Source organism: Eubalaena glacialis, chromosome 18 (genome assembly GCF_028564815.1).
Source record: "Eubalaena glacialis isolate mEubGla1 chromosome 18, mEubGla1.1.hap2.+ XY, whole genome shotgun sequence".
In the NCBI taxonomy this organism is placed as follows: domain Eukaryota; kingdom Metazoa; phylum Chordata; class Mammalia; order Artiodactyla; family Balaenidae; genus Eubalaena; species Eubalaena glacialis.
This window is the reverse complement of record NC_083733.1, coordinates 4,390,900-4,415,526: the sequence shown is the minus strand read 5'-3', so window position 1 is coordinate 4,415,526 and position 24,627 is coordinate 4,390,900. Positions and strand designations below refer to the sequence as shown.

Genomic DNA, 24,627 nt, shown 5'->3' with positions numbered 1-24,627 from the left:
GGTGCCGTGGAGGTGGGGACGAGTGGCAGCGTCATGTGGATTGGAAAAGGGGGAGCATCAGGGGAAGCTGGGAAGACGACTCTCCTGGAAAGGCGGCATTTGGGCAGAGAAGCACAAGGACAGGGTGTGGGGGGAGAGCATGCAGAGGAACAAAGTCTCAAAGCCTGCGGTACGCCGGAGCACGTGGGCTCGTGGGCTCGATGGGTGACTGGTGTGTAGGGTGAGGGGCCGGGACCGAAGTCAGGAGGGGCGAGGGACCTTGAGAGTCCAGCCTAGACGGGCGTCTGCCCTTTCAGCAGGTGGGTATCTGTGGGAGGTCATGGGTTCAAGGAAGTGGGTCGTCCCGCTCTGTGTTAGCGTTGCTGAAGGAGATGGCTGTGCAGGGGCCCGCCTGGGGTCCTGCATGGGGTGGCGAGGGTGTGTCCCTCTTCTGGCTCTCCTCCAGATCTCAAGAGTGTTCGCTCTGCTCACCTCGGCACCTCAAGCATCTTAAATCTCAAAACTCTGAGGGGGGAAAAATTAGGACATTCTTTTGGGGTCATCTGAGGCAGATTAATGCAAGGCAAATAGCCCTTGAATGTCCTCAGTGATAGTTGGATAGAGTCGTTAGGGAAGGTCATTTGGGGACATTATTCCCTTTATGTTTTTTTGGGGGCACCTTTAAAACAAGCATTAGGTACTTGATTATGCTCCTAGAAAATAAAGAAAATATTAGGAAAAACATCACCCCTAATATCTCACGACTCTGAGATGACTTCTGTTAATATTTTGAAATGCTTCTCGTTGGTACTCTTTGTGGTAAATTTTAGACGTTTGGGATCCTTTTATATAATAGTATGTTTTAAGTTGTGATCCTTGGTCATGGTCTTCTCTCATCAGGTCAGCTGGCATCCTGCTGGCCATCCAGACACACTAAGTAGGGACTCCTAATTAGGCCCCCAAGTCTGTGTTTCCCTCAGCCCCCCAGGGCCTCAGCCACATGCAGGTGTCAGAGCCTCCACATAGTTTTTTTTTTTAAATTAATTAATTAATTAATTTTTGGGGCTGTGTCGGGTCTTCGTTGGTGCACGCGGGCTTTCTCTAGTTGCGGCGAGTGGGGCTACTCTTCGTTGCGGTGCGCGGGCTTCTCATTGCGGTGGCTTCTCGTTGCAGAGCACGGGCTCTAGGCGTGCGGGCTTCAGTAGTTGTGGCTCGCGGGCTCAGTAGTTGTGGCTCGCGGGCTCAGTAGTTGTGGCACACGGGCTTAGTTGCTCCACGGCATACGGGATCTTTCCGGACCAGGGCTCGAATCCGTGTCCCCTGCACTGGCAGGCGGGTTCTTAACCACTGCGCCATCAGGGAAGTCCCTCTCCACATAGTTTTGTTTACAGCCTTTTCCCTTAACCTGCTGAGCACTTTTCCATGAATAAGATTAACTAAATCATATTTTGGACATTTTAAAACTTTTCCAGTCTAGGTTAGGTATGAACAACAACAAAAGGTACAGGTTTGTGGCTCTCTGAGAGATAATATTATTAATTTTAGCACTGAGTGGAGTGAATTGGGAACAGAACCAACTGAGGGGCCTGAAAATGTTGCTGTTTGAAGACCTGCCGCGCTGGGTCTTCAGAATGAGAGTTCAGTTTTGTTTGAAGTTCAGTAACTAACTCATTGACTAATTCCTTCTCAACACACATCTATCCAGCTCTTGCTCTATGCTGAGGCCTGTGTTGGGGTTCATAAGCTGCAGAACACAATTACAAATACATATATATATACATACATGAACATTATGTTCCTCGTAGTCACGAGAGACTGCTGTGCTCCGTGCGGTGAGATGGGGCCCTTGTGGACAGCGTGCAGGCAGCACAGACTCGGCCACAGCTCGATTTAACTGACCGTCTGATGTCCCAGCGAGATGGAACAAAATTCCTAATTCATCCCGAAGCCCATTTGTGGTCAAGATCTCTTTGGGGATTTGTGCAGCGCATTAAGCCAGTTTGCCGTGGGAAACTCTTGCTGCCTTCTTTTGGTTGCTGGTCATGGATTTGTCAGCTTAGAAGTTCTTGTCTCCAGTTTGTTACAAATCGGTGTTAAAATAATCACTCTTGGTTCCATCTTGGTTCTTACTGAATTCTTGGCTTTTCCATGCCACGCTACACAGTGTGAGTTAAGTGCCAGGAGCACAAACTTCCTTTTTCATCTGTGACTAGAGTTCTAGTCAGTGAGAAAGAGCTAAGAGATAGCTTTAAAAACAAAAATCTTAAAAAGCGTTCTCTTCAGTTTTGGCTGGAAGTTTAGCTGGCTGTAAATTGAACTTCACACGCAGTGACACTGTAGCAATATCCTAGCCATGACTAGTCCTGGACACAGAGTTGCTGCAGCTCAGTTTGGAAAGAGTTTGCCTCTCACCCCCTGACACATGTTGAAAAATGAGTTTCTTTTCTTTTTAAGGTGGACAGAAAGTAAAGTACGTTGCCATTTTGTTTCTTTGCCATTGATTTCTTTTTGGTTGAAAACAGAGATCTGAGTTAGCTTTCTCCCTTCCCTGTGAAGAAGGGAAGGACGCCCACGTATGCTGTGCACAGCGAGCCTGGGGGCCCTGTGGACTTTGATTCTGGGGGTGCCGTGTCTTTCCTCCCTGGTCAGTCAGCCCTTCCCGGAGGCCTGCAGCCTGCTGGCCCCGAATGGGCCAAGTGCCTGAGTGGCGGAAGGACAGCATGGCCCTGCCTGGCGGAGGGCACAGTACACAGACGGTCGTCTGGCTAGAGTCTGGCAGGTGCTCCAAGGTAGGGGCACAGGGGCCCGGGAGCGACCTGGGACTCAGGAAGGCTTTCTTGAGCGCTGAGGGGTCTGCTTCCCCTCCGGTGGCCCCACTGTCGGGCACAGCATCCTGTCCTGCATGTGGGAGCAGCTGGCTGGCTGTCAGGTTCAGGACTGCACGAGGCTTTGTTTTGGTGTTTCCAGTTCTAGGAATGAAGATCAGGATGACCGTGTGCAGACGGGACAGCTTTGCCCTCCCTAGAAATACCTTTATAGTAATGAGAGCTGATGAAGAGGTGGGCTGCTCCTGAGGTATTCAGATCAGTTGTAATTCTTGCATTAAGAATGCAGGTGACCTCTAAGCTTTTTCTTTAAGGGTTTCACGACTCTCTTTATCTCTGTTGTGTGGTTTCTTGAATCCAGGTGACTGATCTGTGTATCAGCTAATAAGCTGTTTTGTTTCATTCTTTGGGCTGTTTCTCAACAGGTGTAGCTGAGATCAGAGGACCATTACTGATGTAAATAAAATGCCTTCACCGTAGCTTTCCCAGTCCCAGTTAGTGGTCCATAGCACTGATCCTTTGTTGCCCTGCTCTGAACAAATGCTGTTATCCCCAAATTCAAGAGCCACAGAGCTGTCTACCTTCCAAGGTCGAGAGCCCAAATGTGTGTCAGCAGTGAGTGTGGAAAGAGAACTTTTTCATTGGCTTGCCTCAGTTATTTTTTGTGTTTGCCACCTTTGTCACCTTAGATATCTCAGCCAATATCATCATTCATCCACTGGTTATTTATTTACTTTTAATAAATTTATTTATTTTATTATTTTGTTTTATTTACTTATTTTTGGCTGTGTTGGGTCTTCGTTGCTGCCATGGGCTTTCTCTAGTTGCAGCAAGCGGGGCTACTCTTCGTTGAGGTGCGTGGGCTTCTCATTGCGGTGGCTTCTCTTGTTGTGGAGCACGGGCTCTAGGTGCGTGGGCTTCAGTAGTTGTGGCGCACGGGCTTTGGTAGTTGTGGCGCACGGGCTTATTTGCTCCGCGGCATGTGGGATCTTCCCGGACCAGGGCTCAAACCCGTGTCCTGTGCGTTGGCGGGCGGATTCTCAACCACTGTGCCACCAGGGAAGCCCCATCCAATGGTTACTTTTTGAGCTCAGCTAAGTGCCACAAAAATGAGTACAAGTTAGTCCTCTCTACCCGAGACCCTCTGCTGCAACATGCCCCCCCTCTGTCCACGAGCTTGCTGCCTGGCCCTGGGTGGCTTTCAGTGTGGGTGATGTCTTCTCAGGACGGCCTGCCTCCCTGGCCTCTTTAAAATCCAGCCTCCTGAACCCTCACCACCTTCTTGCCTTGCTTTTTCTTCAGAGCACCTACCACCTTCTGATATCCTGTATCTAATATCCTAACATAGTTATTTTGTTCATTTTCTCTCTTCCTACTAGAATGTAAGATTAATGAGGGTAAGGATTTCTATTGTTCACTGATACATTCCCCGGGCCTAGAATGTAATAAGTGCTCAAAAATATTTATTGATAAATAAATTAATGAAAGATATAGCACCATCGGTATATTCAGGAAGTCCATGGTTGAATGTGGGAAAGAGTCTCATCAACTGTTGAAATCCAGAGTGAGTAACTCAGCAGTTTGTTAGGAAAGTAGTTCCCAAAGAGGAGACTTTGGAACTGAGTTCTGTAATGTGAGGAGAAGCCAGCGGCGCCCCTCCTGGCGGGAGAGAAGGCGCTCTGGGCAGGAGACCCTGTGTGGATGGCCCTGAGCTTGCAGTTCTGGGCTGTGGGGCGCAGCCCTGGGGGCTCTCGCGTGCTCTGCTGGAGCCTTTTGTCTTGAAAGGTCTCGGGGGCCTTGCAAGCCTGTTCCTGGGACCAAAATAATCAGGTTCACGTTTTAGAGAAAGCACTGTGGTGGCTGCATGTGGTCTGGAGGGTGAAGGACGAGTCCGGGGGCAGGAAGACCAGTTAGGCACTCAGTGATCCAGTTGAGAAGTGCTGAAGGCCTCAACTCAGCCTGGGGCAGGGGGTGGAGGAAGCGAAGGCTTTGGGATGACCAGTTGGAACGGGATGCATAGGGAGCAAGGCAGCTTCTTTGTAATGTATTTGTGATAATGCATTTTCTGTTTTAATAACCTAGGACTATGCAGTATGTTGTTGAGTATTTTTTCCCCATTTCTTGTATTGTAAACACTCTTGATTATTAAACATTTTTCTTCAATGTTATTTTTAAGTACTGTGGAGTATCCACAAGTTATATTTTATGCATACTAAAAACAGTGATGTTTGGCATTTTTTGGATCCATTTATTAGATGTTTCTCATTGTGAGTGGATGATCTTATTTCCCAGAGATAATTAAAGCACAATATTGTAAACTGAAAGATGAACATCTTTAATTCATTGGTTACTTGGAGGCAGAATGGGAGATACGTTTTGCTTAGCAATATTAAGGAAATAATTAGTGGTAAATTAAAACATGAAGTTTTTTAATGTTTTTATTTTTAAACTACATACTAATTTGATCAAAAGCAAGTTACACTATGAAATATTTGAAAAAGATTGAGAAAGATCTTTTTATATAATATTTGTCAATCAGCTGGCTCATGTTTGCTGAAGGCTGTTTTAGCTACTGCTTGTAGCTGCTCTGGAAGGTAACTAAAGCGTTCTTACCCTGTGTAGGTAGCGGGTAAGCGGGTAGGTAGCAGGTGACTGAGGCAGAGGGAGCCATTGGGGCAGGTTCTCAGATGTGTAATGTGTTGAACTAGGTGGTGCCCATGTCAGGTTCTGCAGGGGGAATTCAGGGAGTGCAGGAAGTGGGCAATGAGTGACCTTGAAAATGACTAGGATTTGGGCAAATGGAGAGAAAGGAGGAGGGCATTCCATGTGGGAGAGTGAGTAGGACTTAGGTTTCAGATTAACTTTTTTTTTGCTTTTTGAGTGATCTTACTTGGTATGAATCCCCTGGATCGCTCCCTCCATTTCTGTCTCAGTTAGGATGCTTTTGATAACAAGTAAAAGAAAGCTCAGCTCTAACTGGCTTACACCATAAACTAGAGATTTACTGGCTCACGGCACTAGAAATTCTGTAGGTAGGTCAGGCTTCAAGGTTGGTTTGATTCATCAGTTCAGTGACATCTTTGAAGACCTAGTTTCTCTTCACTTGTGTTGTATCACTATTATCCTAAGGCTAGTTTTCCCCCCAATGGCAAAATGGCTACAGTAGTAGCGGGCTTCACATTTGTGCCCAGCACACAAACTGGCACAAGAGAGTGTGTGTGTGTCTCGGAATTCTTGGCAGTGCCCTCAGCTTTGTGCCCTCTGGGTCACCCTGAACCAAGTGCTCTGGGCTAGAGGGGTGGCATGCTGTGCTGGCTCCCCTCTGGAGTTGGGGGTGGGTGTGTGTCAGCCTTCTGAACTGGGTGACCACTATCCAGCAGGGGAGGAAGAGAATGAACATTGGGAGGATGGCTGCAGAGTCCTTTACCTGACGCTTCATCCCTCCCCACTCTTCTTCCAGGTTTATTGTTTCCTCCTTCTGGGCTCCTCAGACTTAAGACTCTGTCCTTTCTCCTTGGCAGGTCATCCTGGACTGTCTGATGCTTTCTTACTATATCTTATAGTCTTCCTTAAGTTTTATTGTTGCTTTATTATCTATGTGTCTGTGCATTGAGGCCAGCCCCAGTTTCCAGTCCTGGCTCTTCCATTTTATGTTCGTGGGCTCTTGGGCAAGATTATTTCTCTGAACCTCAAGTGTTTTCATCTTCACTCGGTCAACAGCTACTTACTAGAGTCTAAGTATTGTGCTTAAGTGGATGGGATCCAGAACTGAAAGACACAAGGAGATCGTAGTTCATTTACGGAAACATGTAGGTAAGTGAGAATTACCATGAGGTATGAAAAAGGGTTTGAAAGAAATAGGGGTTGCGATGACTTCCCTGAGGGGGTGATGCCTCTGTTGAGCTTGATGGGCAGAGGACTAGGCACCAGGGAGCTGCCTGCATGGAGGGCAGAGGAGTAGTGAGTACATTTAGAGTAACTGGGCTCTTACGTGCACACGGAGATGAGGTTAGATTGTTTAGGCCATTACACCAAGAGTTTAGGTCCCATCTCTCTATCCCTTACAATTAGGAGTTGACCATATGTCCTAGTTGACACCTGTTCCAGGGTAATTAATGCAGTCCTTTCACTGTGAAAGGTGCCTCCAGTTTGGATGATAAACGGTCACCCAGCTTAATAGAGGAGTTTGGAGCTATGTTGTGGTGGTGTACAGGATGCAGGGCTTACCCTACGGTAGGACCCTGGGACCATGTGAGATACAGCTGCTGCTTCTCAAACTTAAACCTACATTAAGAATCAGCTGGGGATCATGTTAATGGCATATTTGGCTTCAGTTGGTCTGGGGTGGGGCCTGAGAGCTGCATAATTTCCTGGGTTATTCCTTTGGTGCTGGGCTGGGGACCACACTTTGAGTAACAGGGTACTATAGGACATTAGGAGCATCAGAGGGTCTGCAAGTCCTGAAATCATGTGCAAAAATATGTGTATGTGCATTCTTCAGGTAGTGGGCTTAATTTGCTTACATCATATCCTCGGGGGAATCTACTGCCACCCAAAAAAGGTTAGGGGAATCACTGTTTTTTTAGAAATATTGTGACGATTAAATGAGATCTGTATATTAAATGCCTTTAGGGCAGTGTTTAACCCATAGTAGTCATTCAGTATGTGTTAGGTGTTTGTCGCGTCCCCCAAGTTTTTTGAAGGCAGTAAACATTGCTTAAACATTTAAAATTTTTTTTTTATATCTTCTATGCCATTGATGTTCAATAAAAATGTTTAGTTTGGTGACAGACTGTTTTAGGACTGTTGGCCATTCTGTCAACATTTGAGGGTCTTTTATGTGCCAAGCATTTTATTAGGTATTGAGATGCTGAAGTCTAATCTTGGTTATTGCAGATATCCTGGCATGGAGGGGTTGTAAGGGCTTGGGCTGGATAGTAACACTAGGATTGAAGAGGAGATGCATCAAAAAAAAAATTGTTTTTTTTGGCCGTGCTTTGTGGCTTGTGGATCTTAGTTCCCCATCCAGGGATTGAACCTGGACCCTCGGCAGTGAGAGCGCGGAGTCCTAACCACTGGACCACCAGGGAATTCCCCCAATTTTCTTTTAGTAATCTTATTATCGAGGTATATTCTGTGTTCAGAAAGGTTCTCCTCTTGCCTTTGACTCATTGAGATCCTGTTCTCTGGATCTCAGGTGTAGGTGTATGGGATGTCAGGATGCATCACTTAATTAGAATGCTTATTTCAATTCATGCAGTTGCTACTGTTTTTACCAAATAAAAATTTTTGAACATTTTGATGAGATTGTGCCAGGAATTGGGGTATATAATTCAAGATAATCTTCAAGGTTTCTCATCTAGAAGATTGGAAGAACAGTGAAGTTTGCTATTGGCGTAAGTGTAAAATCTGGTTTTGAGAAAATAATGGACCTTTTGATTTTAAGGTTAAACTAGAACGTAACAGTGGAAGAGCCTAGGGGCTGGCAGCTTGAAATATGGAACTGGAGTATAGTTGGGCAATCCAAGTTGAAGATGTGGGTTTGGAATTCATCAACATACTTGAAGCTGAGAATAGGTGAGCTCCTTAGCGGGGGAATATCCAGGTGCCATCCCAGAGGAGAGAGAATGGTGAAAGAAACAGAACCAAGTCTTGTAGAGTTTCGGAATCCCCTGAAGGTGAAATTATTATAAAAAGTATGTGTGAGAGAGATCTTATTACTCATCAAGTGCTTCATAGATTGACTAGCTTAAGGAGGTAAAATGATCTTGGTTTAGATTGGGAGGTTATTTTTGAAAAAGCAGAATGTTGGAGGTGAAAGATTTCACTGAGTCAAAAGAGCAAATGGGAAATGAGTTCAGTTACAAAGAAGTGTCTCTGTGGAAAAGACATTTCTGAAAAGTTGCATTGGAGTGGAATTTTTCTATCAAATTATTTCTAGCTTAGTTGCGTTATAGTTTTTCTTCTGATTGTTTGCCGTTAACTTGTTAATGATCGATAAATCCTTAAAAGCACTAAAATAGTTCCCATTTTGAAAACATTTGCTCTGGTTGTTGTTCATCAAGCAGTGGGTCCTCCTATAGAGTGAACAGTCCTCTCCAATTGTTTTACAGTTTCTTCTGTCCGGTTTGGGGGCATACTTGAGTGTCGAAATAGCTCTGCTGGCCCTCCCTCCAGTTGTCTGCTTAGTTTCTTCCATCCCTGAATTGCTGGGTTGTGGGAATGCCCCTGTGTTCAGTGATTCTGAACCCTGACTGCACATCAGAGTCACACAGGAAGCCTGCCTCCCGCCATTGGACCCAGAATTGTGGCCTGAGGATCCTCAGGTGATTCTAAGGTATAGTCAAGGCTGAGAAGCACTGCTTGAGGCCTTTGTCCTGCACAGCTGACCCTGTTCCCCTGCTTGGTGAGCTCTTCCTGGGGTTGGTTTTCTGCCTTTGTATGAAAAACAGAGTATTGTGAGTTGATTGGGTGAAAAAAATTTCTAGGATACTGAAGTCCTGAGCTTCACATATTTACCATAAGGGAGACTTTCTGGATAGTCTTGAGTTTCATTTTTCTTTTTTTTATTAAATTTATTTACTTATTTATTTATTTGGTTGTGCTGGGTCTTAGTTGTGGCAGGCTGTCTCCTTAGTTGTGGCTCTCGGGCTTCGTAGTTGTGACATGTGAACTCTTAGTTGCGGCACGCATGTGGGATCTAGTTCCTTGAGCAGGGATTGAACCTGGGCCCCCTGCCTTGGGAGCAGAGAGTATTAACCACTGTGCCACCAGGGAAGTCCCGAGTTTCATTTTTCTAATAAAAGATTTTTAATCTAACAGTGAACTTACATAATTTAAGAATGGAGTGCAGTCTGTTGTTTTGGCTGGTAAAGTAAACTGTACCACCATAATTACAATTTCGGAGGCTATTCTTCAACAGGCCATTAGGTGGTGGTTAAATTGAGAAAGTAAGCAGTGGACTGCTTCCTCAGTAGGCATGGTGGTCCTCAAGCCCTCAGCACCTGCTTTTGCATTCTTTTATTTTCAGCAGATAGTAATTTTGCAGCTTTTACTGCTTCGACCAACTCTTCTAACTTTGGTTTTCATTAACAACCAAAGTAATTCATGAAAGGGAATATTCTATATACTTCCTCCTTAAAATTGGAAGGAGAGGGGTGTGTGTAACAGCTAACATGAGTCCTTTTTCTTAGGCATCTCTAGATTTTCCAAGGTGTTTGAAGAGACCATTGGCAGTGACCATTAGATTAGAAGAAAATAATTTAGGTAGTCACACTTCTTTTTTCCTGAATGTCTTTTAATGTGGAGCTCTGGTTTAGTGGTGCACTTTCCTTTCTGGCAGGTGGCCTTCAGTAGCCGAGCTTTTGCTGGTTTGGTTCCAGCATATTTCATTAAGTGAAAAATCCTGTAGAACAGATGGGTTTAACAAGTTTCTGCTCATGTAGCATTCTGTTTAATGCAACACTAGTTTTGATTCAACGTTGTTGGCAGTTATTGTCTGTATGTAGTGTGGAGTTTGAGTAGGTGGTCAGGGGATCTAGGCAGTTATAAAGGCCAAGCCAGTCATGAACAATCTGAGGTTGGAGGCTTAAAGAAGCCTGTTACAATGATAACAGGTAGCAAAATACAAATACATGCATACTAGTTTAGGTGGTGTTGTGTAGCACTAGTTAGAGTCTTTGAACCAAGGAACATGAAATCTTAAAAAAAAAAAAAAAAAAAGTCCTGATGCGTGAATATTTATAGAGTACTTAAGAATTCTACTTATGGAAATGAAAAATCAATATTGTGGTCTTTGGTCTTCAAGAGTTGTTTTTATAATACAGCTGCCTCATCCACCTTATTTATAGATGTGTGTCTAATTAAAAAAGTCAACCATATTGAGGTATAATTTAATGCAATAAATGTACCAATTTTAAGCTTGCAGTTTGAGTTTTGACAAATGTATATACCAGGGTAACTGTCACCATGATAAAGATATAGAACATCTTCATTGCCCAGAAATTTCCCTCATGCCCATTCACCATGAATCCCCATCCCTTAGCCAGGCAATTACTGATCTGCTTTCTGTCACTATAGGCTAAGTTTCTATTTTCTAGAATTTTCTTTATGTGGAATTATATAGAGAGTATTCTTCTATCTGCCTTCTTTCACTCAGCATAACATTTTTGACATTTGCCCATGTTGTAAGAGTTCCTTCCTTTTCAGTGCTGAGTAATAGTCTATTGTATGGATGGACCACAATTTATCTCTTCACCTCTTGATGGACATTGGTTGTTCCAGCGTTGACTATTATGAATGAAGCTGTTGACTACATTCATGTGCAAGTCTTTGTGTGGACATATGTTTTCATTTCTCATGGTTAAAATACCTAGAAGTAGAATGGTTATATGTCATATGGTAGGTATATGTTTTATTTTGTAAGAAGCTGCCAAGCTTTTCCAAAGCGGTGGTATCCTTTCATGTCTGCACCAGCAGTGCCTAATTCCCCTTCTGCAACCTCATCGACACTTGGTACTGTCAGTCTTCTTAATTTTACTGTGCCTCAATTTTAAAGGAAAGACTTTTTGTCCACAGGAACATGAGCCGCATCTATGGCAGAAAAGTGAATCTGTCTGCAAATAGGGAGTTCTTAGTGAAATATGTTTTTATTTATTTTTTTAATGCATTTATTTATTTTATTTATTTTTGGCTGCGTTGGGTCTTCGTTGCTGCGCTCGGGCTTTCTCTAGTTGTGGCGAGCGGGGAATGCTCTTCGTTGCAGTGCGCGGGCTTATCGTGGTGCTTCTTTTATTGTGGAGCACGGGCTCTAGGCGCACGGGTTTCAGTAGATGTGGCATGCGGGCTCAGTAGTTGTGGCTCGCGGGCTCTAGAGCACAGGCTCAGTAGTTGTGGCGCACAGGCTTAGTTGCTCCGTGGCATGTGGGATCTTCTCGGACCAGGGCTCGAACCCGTGTTCCCTGCATTGGCAGGTGGATTCTTAACCACTGTGCCGCCAGGGAAGTCCCCCGAAATATGTTTTTAAAAAGAAGTTTAAGTAGAAAAGAGAGGGGGCAAGAAAGACTAGAGAATGCCTCCTTCACGCTGGACACAGAAGACTTATTTGGTGGTCAGGCATGTAGGGATGGGGAGTGAAAATGGACTTTCAAAAGGTTGACCTGCCCTGATGTACATCCATGGTTTGTTTTGCCCTTTTTTTTCCCCTTCAAGATTTAACGTTTTGGAAGTTGATTTTTCTTTAGTTTGGGAGACCACGTGATAATTGTGAATTATTTTTCTCTAGGTCAGAATAGGTATCCTCTTATTAAAGTTTTCTGTAAAGCTTTAATTCAGTTTTCTTGATTATGTTTAAATGTTACCTTTGAAAATTAAATGTTATATCGTGACTATATTAAAAGTTTATATTTAAAAATGAAAATTGTGCCCCTGCTGGCGCATCTCTGGTGATAGTAAAAACAGGAGCATAAGAAATAATGAGTAGTTCAGTTGGAGTTTTGTCAGCCTGCTGACATCTGGGAGTGGAACTATTGCTGTAGAGTAGGGAGAGGTCATCGTTCCTCAGCCCTTGAACTTGTATTTGTTGTTGGCTTTGCTTTTGTTCCTCCTCTGCCTGAATTCATTTTTTTTTCCTTTATTTTTATTATTTATTTATTTATTTATTTTTGGCTGTGTTGGGTCTTCGTTTCTGTGCGAGGGCTTTCTCTAGTTGTGGCGAGCGGAGGCCACTCTTCATCGCGGTGCGCGGGCCTCTCACTATCGCGGTCTCTCTTGTTGCGGAGCACAAGCTCCAGACGCGCAGGCTCAGTAGTTGTGGCTCACGGGCCTAGTTGCTCCGCGGCATGTGGGATCTTCCCGGACCAGGGCTCGAACTCATGTTCCCTGCATTGGCAGGCGGATTCTCAACCACTGCGCCACCAGGGAAGCCCTACCTGAATTCATTTTTTTCAACAGAACTTTTGAACACCTGCTATAAGCCAAGTACTGCATTAACTACAGGCGATGGAAAGGTGAATTGAACTTGGTGTCTGTTCCTTTTTAAAAACCAGCTTTATGGAGGCGTTATATATGTGCAGTGAATTTCATTCATTTAATGTATATAGTTTGATGAATTTTGACAAATGTTTCTTTTTTATTGGTGTTCTGCTTTTCCCCTTCCCATCCCTTCCCTTTCCTTTCTAGATTAGCACCAAGGTAATTGTAATGGATATGAAAATAGGTAGAATTTTGAACTTCTTTCTACTAGGGCCATCCCAGATAACAAGCACTGACTCCCTAATTTATCAGCTCTGTTCCATGTGATAAAAAGTCTGTATACCAAGTTATTGTATAATGAGGGCTGTTTAGTAATAGTTTAGAGCAAAACAAGTTAAAATTTAACTGGCATTGTGTAATGTACAATAGGCCTTGAAAGTTGGTAAAAGTGGATTTCTTTTAAGTGAATCATGTTTTCTAATTTGGAGATTGCAGTCTGTGCAACAAGTTTTAGCTTAGACTCTCCACGAGAGCACTTAAAGAAATACATCCAGGGCTTCCCTGGTGGCGCAGTGGTTGAGAATCTGCCTACCAATGCAGGGGACACGGGTTTGAGCCCTGGTCTGGGAAGATCCCACATGCCGCAGAGCGACTAGGCCCGTGAGCCACAATTGCTGAGCCTGCGCGTCTGGAGCCTGTGCTCCGCAACAAGAGAGGCCGCGACAGTGAGAGGCCCGCGCACCGCGATGAAGAGTGGCCCCCGCTTGCCGCAACTAGAGAAGGCCCTAGCACAGAAACGAAGACCCAACTCAGCCATAAATAAATAAATAAATTAAAAAAAAAAAAAGAAAAGAAATACATCCTACCTATCAAAAATCCTACTTGGAAAAGTGAGAGAATAACTTTTGATAGGACTTTAGTAGTCAGAATGAAATACACAAACCACGTGAAACTAGCACTAAACTGTAGTAGGTTGACATTTGAATCCTAAGGAGGGATGCTCTCTGTGGGAGTGGCTTTGTCACAGTGTGTCCATTTGTCCCCTTCTCAGGACTCCTTGGCCCCAAGAAAGTGAGCAGAACCTGCTGCTACCCAGGCAGTGGAGGAAAAAGCCTTTCCCTGCGTCCCTCTTCCTTTGTCTGCTTCTGCCGTTTGTAATGCTCTTTGCAGTTTGCAGTCCACTTGCACTGTGATGAAACTGTAATGTCATGATGTCCCAAACCTTATTTCTGTCTTATTCAAAATTTATTCTCATAATCTAGCACCGTTCAGTGTGGGTGGTTGGTGCTCAATCCATACTGTTAAATCAGTGAAATTCCTGCTGTGCGTTCACTGAACAGTGTCACCCACACCACTTTCCAAAGTTCAGAGCACACGGTGACTGCTCAGTAGATGTCGTTAGCGTCCTCAAGTACTGGGTCCTGATCAAAAAAAAAGTGTAAAGAAATTTAGATTTTTTTTATGCAAGTACTGACCTGATTTTTTTTTTAAATTCATTTATTTAGTTGAAATAATTTCATGCCATAGAATTCTCCCATTTAAATAGCTGTACATTTTGGTGGTTTTTAGTATATTCACAGAGTTGTGCAACTATCACCACAGTTAATTTTAGAACATTTCATCATTGCAGAAAGATTGTACAACAGGAACTAGCACAGCATTGTGAAGCAATTATACTTCAGTAAAGATGTATTAAAAAAAAAAAAATAAACTTCATATCCATCAGTGGTGATTCCATAATCCCCTCCCCGCCCAGCCTCTGGCAACCACCATCTACTTTCTGTCTCTAGGGATTTGCCTCTTCTGGACATTTCACATGAAGGGAATCATACAATGTGTGGCCCTTTGAGTCTGGCCTCTTTCGGTCAGCATGATGTGTTCAGGGGCCAACCACCTGGTAGCCATATTAGTCTGAGAGCATTTCCAAACCTGTGTTTCTCCTGGTTATATCCAGGAGATCCTTTTGGAGCTGGGAAGAACTTTGGAGGTTGCTTAGTCTGGCATACCCTTATTTTAGAGATGGAATTAAAGTTTTTATCACTTGGAACAGTTTATTAGTCCTTAATGTTTCCTCCTATCTCCCAAATTCAGTTTCCTTGGGTTGGGAAAAGAGAGAGAAGACTTTGTACTTTTTGTGCTTGGTTCTGTTGTTGAACCCTGTGAGGCTTGGCTTTGCGTCTGTTCTGGGGACACTGTCCCAGGGGCTGGGTTCACAGTGGTTCCAGTGATTGCCTTGGAACGTGTACAGTGTGTACAATGCACACGCAGCAACGTGTTTATTGATCATGCCTTTGTATCCTGATTTTTTTACCTCAGAGGCTGACGTCTTATTTTCCTGAGTCCTTTTGCAGGCAGAGGACGTGGATTTGGTGGCAGCCTATATAATTACTCGTGTTTCTGGAGATGGAGCTTTGGAAGCTGTGCTCCAGCGCCCCCTAGTGCTGCGTTGTGGTGGTCGTCCTCTGTGTCCCCTGCTTTCTGTAGAAAGCAGAAAGTGCTGTTTCCTGTGGCTTCGTTAGATCCGTGGAGAACCAACTGTAGGTCATGCGGGCGACTGGCAAATGTCTTTCCTCCTTCTTACCTTCCTTGGGCTGAGATTGTGTCTTTGCTTTCCTTTAGCAGGAACACGGGTATTTCCAGTTCGGCCTGCCCCTTGCCCTTCCCCAGGCTGTACAGCCCTAGGCCCTCTGGGGCCAGGCTCCCTGGAGCTCGGCTGCAGTGAAGTGGCTCATTTCTACCCTAAATGTGCTGTGGGCGTGCCCCTTTTCCTGATGTGTTTCTTTTCTTTATTTTTTTTTTTTTTAAATAAATTAATTAGTTTATGTATTTTACTTTTGGCTGTGTTGGGTCCTCGTTGCTGCATGCGGGTTCTTCTCTAGTTGCGGTGAGCGGGGGCTACTCTTCGTTGTGGTGCATGGGCTTCTCATTGTGGTGGCTTCTCTTCTTGCGGAGCACGGGCTGTAGGCGTGCAGGCTTCAGTAGTTGTGGCACGTGAGCTCAGTAGTTGTGGCTCGCAGGCTCTGGAGCGCAGGCTCAGTAGTTGTGGTGCACGAGCTTAGTTGCTCCGCGGCATGTGGGATCTTCCCGGACCAGGGATCGAACCCGTGTCCCCTGCATTGGCAGGTGGATTCTTAACCACTGCGCCACTAGGGAAGTGCCTGTCCTGTCTCTTTAGCTTCCCGTAATCTGGAACTTTTCCACAGCCTTTTGTGACATTGAGTTTTTGGAAGAGCACAGTCCTCCCCCTGCTTTTTTTTTTTTTTTTTTTTAAAGATTGATTGATTGATTGATTGATTGCTATGTTGGGTCTTCGTTTCTGTGCTAGGGCTTTCTCCAGTTGCGGCAAGCGGGGGCCACTCTTCATTGCGGTGCGCGGGCCTCTCACTATCGTGGCCTCTCTTGTTGCGGAGCACAGGCTCCAGACGCACAGGCTCAGCAGTTGTGGCTCACGGGCCTAGTTGCTCCGCGGCATGTGGGATCCTCCCAGACCAGGGCTCGAACCCGTGTCCCCTGCATTAGCAGGCAGACTCTCAACCACTGCGCCACCAGGGAAGCCCCTCCCCCTGCTTTTCGGTAACATTCTTCATTTTGCCAAACATCTAAAATAATTTGTGATTGAAGATTAGGAAAATTTTGGGGGATGGTGAGACTTGAACATTTTAATGGCAATTGGCTGCCTTGAATTTCTGCGATAAACTCTTTGGTGTCGCAAGACTTGTGATGCTTTAACCTTTACTCAGATATAGTTTTAGTTAAATAATTGTCACTAAAATGCAGGGCAGTGTGATTTATGTCCACTCACTGGGGTTTGCAGTTGAATAAATACTTGCCCTTTGCTTTTGTAGCTTTAACTTTAACTTTTTTTTTTCTTCCTAATTTGTTTAAGGTAAATTTTACTGTACAAGCAGTACTTCTGTTTGCCTTTTTGGAACAGTGTGGATAAAAAATGCTTCTTCATAGTAATGCTTCCTGTAATTGTTTTTGAATGATGCAGATGATTTTGATAAGCACTGAAATGATGTCATAGCCTCCAGGTTTATGTGGGGTATTTTATTATATCACTTCCCACAAATGTTTGAGTGGTTACCAAAGAAACATTACTTTCTTTGCCTGTGAAAGAAATATTTACCTATTTTTCACATGCACTGTGATGGCAGGAAATTGTCTTTTATTCTTAATCTCCCCTTACTTGAGACCTCAGTGACTTGACCTTTGCTGACCTTTGAGAATGAACTCCCCAACTATCAGGCCTTTCTTTATCTGCAGTTACTATGTTTCATTTGAATTCCTGTTTGAGTCTAAGAAATATGTGTACAGATACATAGGAAAAAGATACATGTAGTTTATCTGCCATGAGCATATGGGAAATACTGATTGTACAGGAAATAGAAATCCTAACCAAAACTCTGGGCAGTGAGTACCTTGCAGAGACGCTGATAATACCAGCTTCTTAGCAACCCCCTCTGTTATCTCAGTCGCAAAACTGAAAGGACTGTTTTTTATATTGTTGAAATGTAACTACTTATTTTCAAAAACGCATGCATTTTAAAGATTGAAAATAGGTCCGATTAGGGCAAGAGGATGTGATTCATGTGCATTTTGTTGGAGTTGTTTATTGATATATGTGGGCTGGTGTTACGGGAATTACATTGGAGTTCAGAGCAGCTCTGGCTAGCAGTTTGTCAGGTGTTAAATGATACTTTAGCATTGCTTATTTGATAGTTGGCAGTTGCTTATGGTATCTTTTTTGGATTAAATGTTTTCATCAAGTCCTAGTCCCTGTTGTCAGGGAGATCTTGAAACTAACATAGGTGCAAACACAACTTTGCAAAATGCATATACTTGAATAGTTGTACAATGATTTGTTTACATTGACTTTTTTTAAAAATGTATTTTATTTCATTTATTTATTTATTTATGGCTGTGTTGGGTCTTTGTTTCTGTGCGAGGGCTTTCTCTAGTTGCGGCAAGTGGGGGCCACTCTTCATCGCGGTGCGCGGGCCTCTCATTAACGCGGCCTCTCTTGTTGCGGAGCACAGGCTCCAGACGCGCAGGCTCAGTAATTGTGGCTCACGGGCCTAGTTGCTCCGTGGCATGTGGGATCTTCCCAGACCAGGGCTCGAACCCGTGTCCCTGCATTGGCAGGCAGATTCTCAACCACTGCGCCACCAGGGAAGCCCTAGATAGTTATTTATATGGGTCAGAACTAAGAACTCTGAAAAGATATACGCTAAGAAATCTCACTCTCTGCTCCACTACCTCCACAGGGATCCGCCCCGCCCCCCACTCTGTATAGTCAAGGGTTTCTTGGTTTCCTCTCCAATATCTATCTCTTTATGCAAACACAAATCAGTATTTCTATTTTCCTCCTCTTTTTTTTACCCAAAGAATGTTTTCTCATTTAACAGTGTCTTGGAGATTTCTTTCTTTTTTTTTTTTTTTTGCCATGAAAATTTCTTTTTTTTTTTTTTTAATATCTTTATTGGAGTATAATTGCTTTACAATGGTGTGTTAGTTTCTGCTTTATAACAAAGTGAATCAGCTATACATATACATATGTCCCCGTATCTGTTCCCTCTTGCGTCTCCCTCCCTCCCACCCTCCCTCCCACCCTCCCTGTGTCTGGAGATTTATCGCTTTCTGTACATGCTCCTTCCTCAGCCACACCTCCACCCCACCCACCCAGTCAGTTTGGTGTGTGTGCTGTTCGTTTTGTTTTGGCCACACCACGCGGCATGCGGGATCTTAGTTCTCTGTGACCAGGGGTTGCACCCGTGCCCCCTGCAGTGGAGCCCTCACCACTGGACTGCTGGGGAATCCGTGCCCTGCACCCCCGCAACCCCGGCATGGATTTTGTAATCAGGTTAAAGCTGCATATCCGTGAAGTTGTTAACATGAAGTTGTAATGAGAAAGCACATTTAAAATCTATAGCAAAGTTTTTCAAATAATACTTTACAAATAAAGAATTAAGTAAAAATAGTAAAATTGAAAATAATAGAAAAAGGCTTTCCCTGTAGCCTTTCTAAGCATTCTTTCTGACTGTTGACCATGAGGTTGCTCCCAGCAGACTGGCACAGGGAGTTGACAAGAAGGCTTGCGGGGGCGTCACGGTTCTATCCCCTCTCCTCTCCATTGACAAGATTTTATTATATCTTTTGGAATTTTAATTCTCTTACTGGGTTGGCCAATTTCTCTTTTTTAAAAGACTTTATATAGAAACTCAAAGAAATTTACTTAGAAATGTGATTTAAATGAGCATTTCATTTATTTTTATTTTTCCAAGAGAAAACCAGCCTAAAGAGAATAACTTAGACCCAGCAATCCCACTACTGGGCATATACCCAGAAAAAACCATAATTCAAAAAGACACATGCATCCCAATGTTCATTGCAGCACTATTTACAATAGCCAGGTCATGCAAGCAACCTAAATGCCCATCGACAGATGAATGGATAGAGAAGATGTGGTTCATATATACAATGGAATATTACTCAGCCATTAAAAGGAATGAAATTGGGTCATTTGTAGAGAAGTGGGTGGACCTAGAGACTGTCATACAGAGTGAAGTAAGTCAGAAAGAGAAAAACAAATATCGTATATTAACGCATATATGTGGAATCTAGAAAAACGGTACAGATGGACCGGTTTGCAAGGCAGAAATAGAGACACAGATGTAGAGAACAAACGTATGGACACCAAGGGGGGGAAAGCGGGGGTGGGGTGGATTGGGAGATTGGGATTGACATGTATACACTAATATGTATAAAATTGATAACTAATAAGAACCTGCTGTATAAAAAATAAATAAGATTAAATTTAAAAAAAAGAATAATTTAGCAATCCTAAAGAACATTCAGTTCTCATCCTAATGTCTTCCCCACATTCTGAATTAAAGTAGCCACTCAGAAGGTAGAGTGGATATCCTTTACGTGGACAACATTTCTCTTGTTGGTGTTAAATAAAACAGCATGAGTCTTAGTGTTTGCATTGGGCTTCACAGCTACAGTATCAATCATCTTTTGGATCCTCTTTGTTACTGCTCTTCTATCTCTTGAATTCATTTTCTGGAATTCTTAAGCAGTCCACCCCACCCATCCCAAGGGTGTATGAGTGTCCGAGAATTATTTTGCCTTTTGCACTTGAGTAATAAACTGTAGAATAGAATTCTATGAAAACAAAAACAAAATACTTTTTTCTTGGAACTTTCAAGGCATTGCTGTCTTGCTTTGTATTTATTTTGTTGATTCTACTTTAAGATCTGTTGAGCTTGTAAATTTAGTAATTTAAATTTAATAATCTTCTGATTTCTGTGAATACTTTCTGGTTCTGTAATTGGTCCCCCCTCTTTTTTAAAATAAATTTATTTATTTATATTTTTGGCAGCGTTGGGTCTTCGTTGCTGTGCACGAGCTTTCTCTAGTTGCGGTGAGCGGGGGCTACTCTTCGTTGTGGTGCACGGGCTTCTCACTGCGATGGCTTCTCTTGTTGCGGAGCACAGGCTCTAGGCGCACGGGCTTCAGTAGTTGTGGCGTGCAGGCTCTGTAGTTGTGGCTTGTGGGTTCTAGAACGCAGGCTCAGTAGTTGTGGCGTGCAGGCTTAGTTGCTCCACAGAATGTGGGATCTTCCCGGACCAGGACTCAAACCTGTGTCCCCTGCATTGGCAGGTGGATTCTTAACCACTGCGCTACTGGGGAAGTCCCCTGTCCCTTTCTTTAAATAAAAAAGATTTTTTTATTTGTCTGTACCTGGTCTTAGTTTCAGCATGCAGGATCTTCGTTGCGGCATGCAGGATCTAGTTCCCTGACCGGGGATCGAACCTGGGCCCCCTTCATTGGGAGCATGGAGTCTTAACTACTGGACCACCAGGGAAGTCCCTAATACGTCCTTTTGTCATGGCAGTCTGCTTATTTTACCTGCTCGAATTTCTTTCAGAATACAGATTAGAATTTTAAGTTCTTTTCTGTTTCCTATGTTTTGTTTACGCAGATTCATTTCCCCCTGATTTTAGTAGTAACTCTCTTTATTGCTGTTGATTGTTCCCTCACGTGTCTTGTGATTTTTTTGTTGTCCATTCACATTCAAGGGCTGAAATCATTAATATTTTCGTGGGTGTGTTCCCTTGGCAGGTAGGAAGTTTACTATTTCTCTAACAGGCTTGCCCTGTGAATATTTCCATTCCCCCTAAAAGTTCCCGTGTGCCTTTTTGTAATCATTTCTTCCCCAGACCTTGACAACCACAGGTCTGTTTTCTGTCCTTAGAGTTTAGCCCTAGAATGTTATATAAATGTAGTCATATAGCTTGTGGCCTTTTAAGTCTAATTCTTCACTTAGCGTGATGCTTTTGAGTCATTGAGTAGTAGTTCATCACGTAGATGTATCACATCCACCTTTTGATAGACATTTGGGTTCTTTTCAGTTTTTGGTAGTTATGAATAGAGCTGCTGTAAACTTCAGCATACAGGTTTTTTTTTTTTTTTTTTTTTTGTGGACATAGGTGTTCATTTCTCTTTGGTAAGTACTTAAGAGTGGGCTTCCTGGGTTGTATGGTAAGTAACTTTATAAGAAAGTGCCAAACTCTTTTCCTGAGTGGCTGTATCATTCCGCATCCCTAGTTGTTTCACATCCCTGCCAGCAGTTGGTATTGTCTGGAATATTTTCTCCCATTGTGTCGCTCATTTTTAAATTTTCTTCTGAGTAAATTTTACGGTTTATATTTAGACTTAAGGATCTCTCTGCAGTGGGACTATAAAGGAATGCCAGGCAGCAGTGTCATTTCTTCCCCCACCCCACCTTTCTTTCTTCTCATTTAAAGATAACTTTCCCTTACGTTGCTTTGTGTTGTGCTGGAGTGAAATTAAAATAAGCTTTTCCCCAGTTTTGGTGATGAGTCTAATTAAGCTCACAATGACAGTATTTCAGAAGAAGACTATTTCTAAGTTGTTTTTGGGACTCTGCATTTTCACCATTACTGTCAGTGCACAATTTCTTTGTGGACTTTTGCAAGTATACATAAATATTATGTCAAGATGTTTTTGTTTTTAATATATATTCACGGTCTTGGTAGCTACTGTGAAAGAGCCCTCCAAAAAAATGTTTTCCCCAGAAATACTGGTGCATTCTTTTTTTTTTTTAATAAATAAATTTATTTATTTATTTAATTTATTTATTTGGCTGCGTTGGGTCTTCGTTGCTGCGCACGGGCTTTCTCTAGTTGCGGTGAGCAGGGGCTACTCTTCGTTGCAGGGCGCAGGCTTCTCATTGCGGTGGCTTCTCTTGTTGCGGAGCATGGGCTCTAGGTGCACAGGCTTCAGTAGTTGTGGCTCGTGGGCTCTAGAGCGTAGGCTCAGTAGTTGTGGCGCACGGGCTTAGTTGCTCCGAGGCATGTGGCATCTTCCTGGACCAGGGATTGAACCCCTGTCCCCTGCATTGGCAGGCAGATTCTTAACCACTGCACCACCAGGGAAGTCCCTACTGGTGCATTCTTACCAACAGATATTGAGACTTAGTTTCCATTTACTCAGTTACCATAATAATGGTTATTATCTATTTATGTATGTTTGGATACTGTACATTTCCTCACAAGTTATTAGCCTGTCAGTTCTGTTAGAATAGAGGAACCACAACTCTGCTTTTGCCATTTTTATATCTAATACCGATTGTTGTGCATGACACTTAATAGGCTCTAAATAATTATTGATGAAGTGAGTGATTCTCTGTTGTAGAAATCAGGTCATACTGATTCTTATCAATGACTTGTTTTTTGAAGCTTCAGGGAGAATCTGAACTGCTTGGCACTCGTCGAACTTACTTCCGTGCGGGTTAACCAGTTTTTCAGAAAGTAACGTTCAGAATTCTATGAAGTGAGAGTTCACAGCGAGGTTTGTGTCTGTCGAACAGTATGTTTATCTGTGTATCACGTTCCAGTGTACTTTTAAGGTAAAAAAATTACACATATATTTTTAAAGTTCATCCATCAGAGTCATTAACATTTCCTTTTTTTGGATTTCCCTATCTTCCCTTTGGAACCACGTTTTCTGCTTTTCTTTAGTATGTACGGTAGAGAAAGCTGAAATGGAGGTAGTGACATGAGTCAGCCGAAAGGTAAATGGAACAACTAGAAATGTTTGTGAACCAAAAAAATTCTCCTGCAAGCAGGAGTCTACTTACAAGTTTGGTGTGCAGAGTTGACCTGTTTCAAAGTGTTGCCGAGTTGGTTGACTGGTCCCTCGCTGTGGTCCTAAGCCCCAGCTGAGGCCACCTGTCTCCGCCAGGGAGGTTCTTTTTCTGATCGGATTTGTGCAGCCAATAACAAAACCGATGCTGAGACTGGAACGGCACAAGCTTTATTCAATGGCCAGAGAATGGAGAAGCAGGAACCTAGTTCCAAATCAACTTCTCAACCCAATTTGGGCAGAGATACCAAACATATAGGAGGGTCAAGGTAAAAGAGAGGGATTTGGAAAGAGTGGGAGGAATATTCATGACTTATTGGAGAACAGGGGTGTGGTTTGGACCTGGGACTGTTGCAGTTCTCCTCTTCAGTCCTTGTATGGGCTGTCTCAGTTGTTGTCATGGCAGTCCTCAACTGTCATGGTGCCGGTGGGTGGGTCATTTAGCATATGCTAACGTATTACAATGAGAATGTAATGAGACTCAACTTCCGGTGGAAGTCACATCTTCCGCCATCTTGGGCCTTGTTGGTTCTAACCAGTTGTTTTTTCCTCTTTGCAGCTTCCTCCCGAAACTTAGATAAGAATAAGGTTTCTATTTGAGGGAGGGGCAGGGGTATGATTCTGGGGCAACAGCCTTGGTAACAAAAGTAAGCTCTATTAACCTTAGGCTGTTCTTTGACAATTTATGGAAAACCGAAGTATTTTCTTATTTGTAATTGGAAAACACTACATCTAGAAATCTGTTTGCAGATCCTTGATTTGTTTAATGGAGAAAGGGTCTTGGGGGTTCTGGCCCAATTATTCATAGGATTGAGATGTAACACTTTTTTTCTGAAACTGTATAATTTGTGTATTGTATGTGATCAGTCATTCTCTTTTTTTCAGTATATTTTTGGAGATTTTAGCCCTGATGAATTCAATCAGTTCTTTGTGACTCCTCGCTCTTCAGTTGAGGTAAGACACAACTTTGCTTTATTGAGTACGTACATAGATTTAATTGATGGTTATGTTTTAGTTCTTGTTTTTTAATTTATGCCTTTTGATTAGGAGTTCCAGTGTACAGAAGAGTGTAGAGACTAACGTGAGAAATGACTGAACCCACCAATCAGATTTGACTACTGTTAACATTTTGCTATATTTATAAATAGCAAAGCATTACAGAGACGGTGGAAGCCCCCATTGTATCCTCTCATTCTTCTTCTCCAGAAATGCTGACCCTGCTGAAATTGCTCAGCATTGTTTCCTGACTATGGTTTTCGCCTTGTACTACGTACATATGTATTGATAGATAGTACAGCGTATTGTTTTTGTGGTTAAAAATGTCACATAAGTGGTTTCATACTGTATTCATCATTTTGTAGTTTGCTTATTTTAAGTTAAATATTCTTTAGATTTATCTGTACATTTTGTTCTTGGTCTTTGATTTTAATTGTTAAATTGTTTTTTTTGTTTGTTTTTTTTTTCTGGCCGCGCGCTGCGTGGTTTGTGGGATCTTACTTCCCCGACCAGAGAATGGTCCTGGGCCCACGGCAGTGAAAGCACCGAGTCCTAACCACTGGACCGCCAGGGAATTCCCCGTTAATTGTTAAATATTGAACATACCTTTTCCCCTGTTCAGGACTATTTAAGTCTTCAGTTCTTCCACTATTACAAAAATGTGGCAGTAAACATATTTTGT

General features: G+C 43.1%; 1 protein-coding gene across 1 annotated transcript in view; it reads left to right on the top strand.

Moving 5' to 3' along the window:
* USP10 (ubiquitin specific peptidase 10) overlaps positions 1–24,627 on the top strand; it is a 70,856-nt gene that overhangs the window by 9,236 nt on the left and 36,993 nt on the right. Inside the window, exon 2 of the mRNA XM_061173540.1 lies at positions 23,835–23,903. Coding sequence (XP_061029523.1) covers positions 23,835–23,903 — 69 coding nt within the window. The remainder of the gene's footprint in view (positions 1–23,834; positions 23,904–24,627) is intronic.